Source organism: Plectropomus leopardus, unplaced genomic scaffold, assembly GCF_008729295.1.
Source record: "Plectropomus leopardus isolate mb unplaced genomic scaffold, YSFRI_Pleo_2.0 unplaced_scaffold14160, whole genome shotgun sequence".
NCBI lineage: Eukaryota > Metazoa > Chordata > Actinopteri > Perciformes > Serranidae > Plectropomus > Plectropomus leopardus.
Window position 1 is genome coordinate 1 of NW_024615125.1, and position 2,567 is coordinate 2,567.

The 2,567-nt window shown below is 36.7% G+C and overlaps 1 protein-coding gene across 1 annotated transcript; it reads right to left on the bottom strand.

The window, feature by feature from the left end:
- Positions 1-1,529: 1,529 nt before the first annotated feature.
- On the bottom strand, positions 1,530-2,277 carry LOC121964132 (1-phosphatidylinositol 4,5-bisphosphate phosphodiesterase gamma-1-like; the record flags this gene model as incomplete). The annotated part of the gene is made up of 3 exons (XM_042514352.1): positions 1,530-1,713; positions 1,849-1,968; positions 2,077-2,277. Coding segments are annotated over 3 exons (505 nt in total), but the record flags the coding sequence as incomplete, so codon positions are not given.
- Between the last annotated feature and the right edge of the window lie 290 nt (positions 2,278-2,567).

A 2,567-nucleotide genomic window follows, 5' to 3' on the forward strand; every position in this document is an offset into this window, starting at 1 on the left:
TTAAAAAATAAAAGACCTTTCAGAAAACAAAAAATTTGAATTATATTAGCCATCACAATGAAAACGTAAGATTTTAATCTCTGCAAAATTATAACTGCCTCAAAATTCATTTTAAGGCACAGATTGATTTTGAAAAACCCACAAAATCAATCAACAACAAGATTAATAATTCATTATGCATTTTTTTAGAGCAAATAGGCCAAACATTCACTGGTTGAACAAAAACAGCTAATTTGCAGAGGCTGCATTGGACTTTAGAAAAATACGATGATTATTATTTCAGGGCTTGACAGATATTTAGGGCTACAGCTAACAGTTATTTTTATTATTCGATTATTGATTATTATTGTTTAGTCTATTAAATGTGAAAAAAATTATGAAAAAACGCTAATTACAATTTGCCAGAGCCCCAAGTGATGTCTTCAAAAGGCTTCATTTTTACAACAGAATGTCCAAAATCTGAAGACTCTTCATTTACTGGCATAAATTACAATGCAAAGCAGCAAATTCTCATGTTTAGGAAGCTACGAACAGAAAATATTTGACATTTTTAATTTAAAAAATGACCGAAATGATTATCAATTATCAATATAGTTGTTGATTTTAATTTATTTATTTCTTTTAAATTGACCAGTTGATAAAAAAATAAAAAAATAAAACCATAAATCCATCAATTTGTATTAACCCTGGACTGTTTGACACATTTTACACGTTTTTCACCCTTAATTTTTTTGATCATTTTGGCTGTGTTCATGCATATGGCATACATTTTGGGAAGATTTTGTATTTATTATATTGGAACTTCCAACAGAGCTCTTACAATAGGTTTAAAATACACTGTGCAAACAAAGTTGTTACATTCAGACTGTTAGGTGAAAAAAAGCAACACTGAAAGCCATTTAAACTGACATTTTTGATCCCACAGCCATCATAGCAGAAAAACATGCACAGTATTATTTTTGGGTGTCATTCTAGGCTTTTGCCCTTTTTTTTTTAATTATTTCCCACCAGACGACGTCATTCTTTTACCATATTTGGCATATGGAGAGAATACATGCTATTTCCACTGGGTGTACTGTCACAATTAATGTTGCTGCAAATTATTGACATATCCCAGGCTGTGATCTAAAAACATAAAGGCATCATGACAAAACCTGCCATTTAAAGGGTTAAAATTCTGAAAATTAATGAATATCTTATATTTATGATTAGGACTGGTGTTGACTGAACAATTAACTCAATGAAGGTAGGAAATAGTATTAATATGTAGTATTATTTAAAGCTTGATTTTGAAAAGCGTATTTAGTGCACTGAGCAATACACTAGTGTGTAATATTAAGGTTGGCCCTAAGGGTTAAATATAAGCTATTACTTGCTGCCCTTAACGCCAACAATAAAACCAGATTTCAAGTCAAGTTAGCTGACTGCCTCATAGTATTGAAGTAAGTGAAAACCACCGGATGCTGTGTGAAAGTGACAGCAGTGACGTGAACTGGTAATATGTGATTGTGGAGCAGTGTGTGACTCACTGTAGTGCCCATGCGGTCCAGAGTGTCCTCGTTGATGGGGTAGCGGAGCCTCATCTTGCGGTACAGAGGATGTTTCTCATAGTGGCTCACGAGGTCGACCAGACTCTCAAACTCTGCTGAACTGCCCAACATGAAGAGGCGGCCTTCCTGCTGGATACGACAGTGTTTGATCTTCCCCTCCGCTCTGCAAGATGCACAGAGAAAGAAAAGTAGGCACAGAACTATTTTCTCTGTGGTGGTTTTAAAACAGAAACTCTCAGACCAGATAAGTGAATGCTGTCATCTTGTGATTGTCCCTCAGTGTGTGCTGGTTTTCTACCTGAAGGAGATGGCGTAGGAGTTGTGTTCGCTGCGTTTTCGCACCAAGAAAGCTCCGTCTCTAGGGACACGCATCAGCATGTGTTCAGCCTGAACGCGAGACAGACTGGAGTGGAACCACCTAGAGAACATAATACTACTTTATTCAGTGCTTGATTCATGTTTTGACCTCTAGTTTCATACAAATCAAAAGAGAAGTGTGCCACCTCTGCAGACACCGATCACTCACTCTCTGCTCTCGTGTGCGTTGGGCTGAGGCACAGGGCTGCCCAGCCTCATCTCAAACTCGTTGCAGCGCAGAGGAGTGTCTCTGTAGTGGCAGATGAGGCGGTACAAGCTTTCAAACACCAGGTTATCAGTCAGGTAGAAGCGGGTGGAGCCGGACTCCTGACGTGAATGAATCCTGCAGTGCTGGACTCGACCGGAGCGCCTGGAGGACGACAGACAGATAGTGTGACTGGCAATGATAATCTGTCCTAATAATAATATTAATGATTAGAAGAAGAATCTGACAGCATTAGTTTTCTTGTGCAGCATTCAAACACCTTTCACTTCATTTAAACTTTTGAACCTTGAGAAAATGTTTTTTTTGTTGTTTAGCAATAAGCAATAAGCAAGAAACTGCTAAAACATATTAAGAAAATGAGAAAAAAAAACATTTTTATAATTTTAATTTTAATTGAGAAAATGTCAAGAAAACTATATTTATGATTAATATAT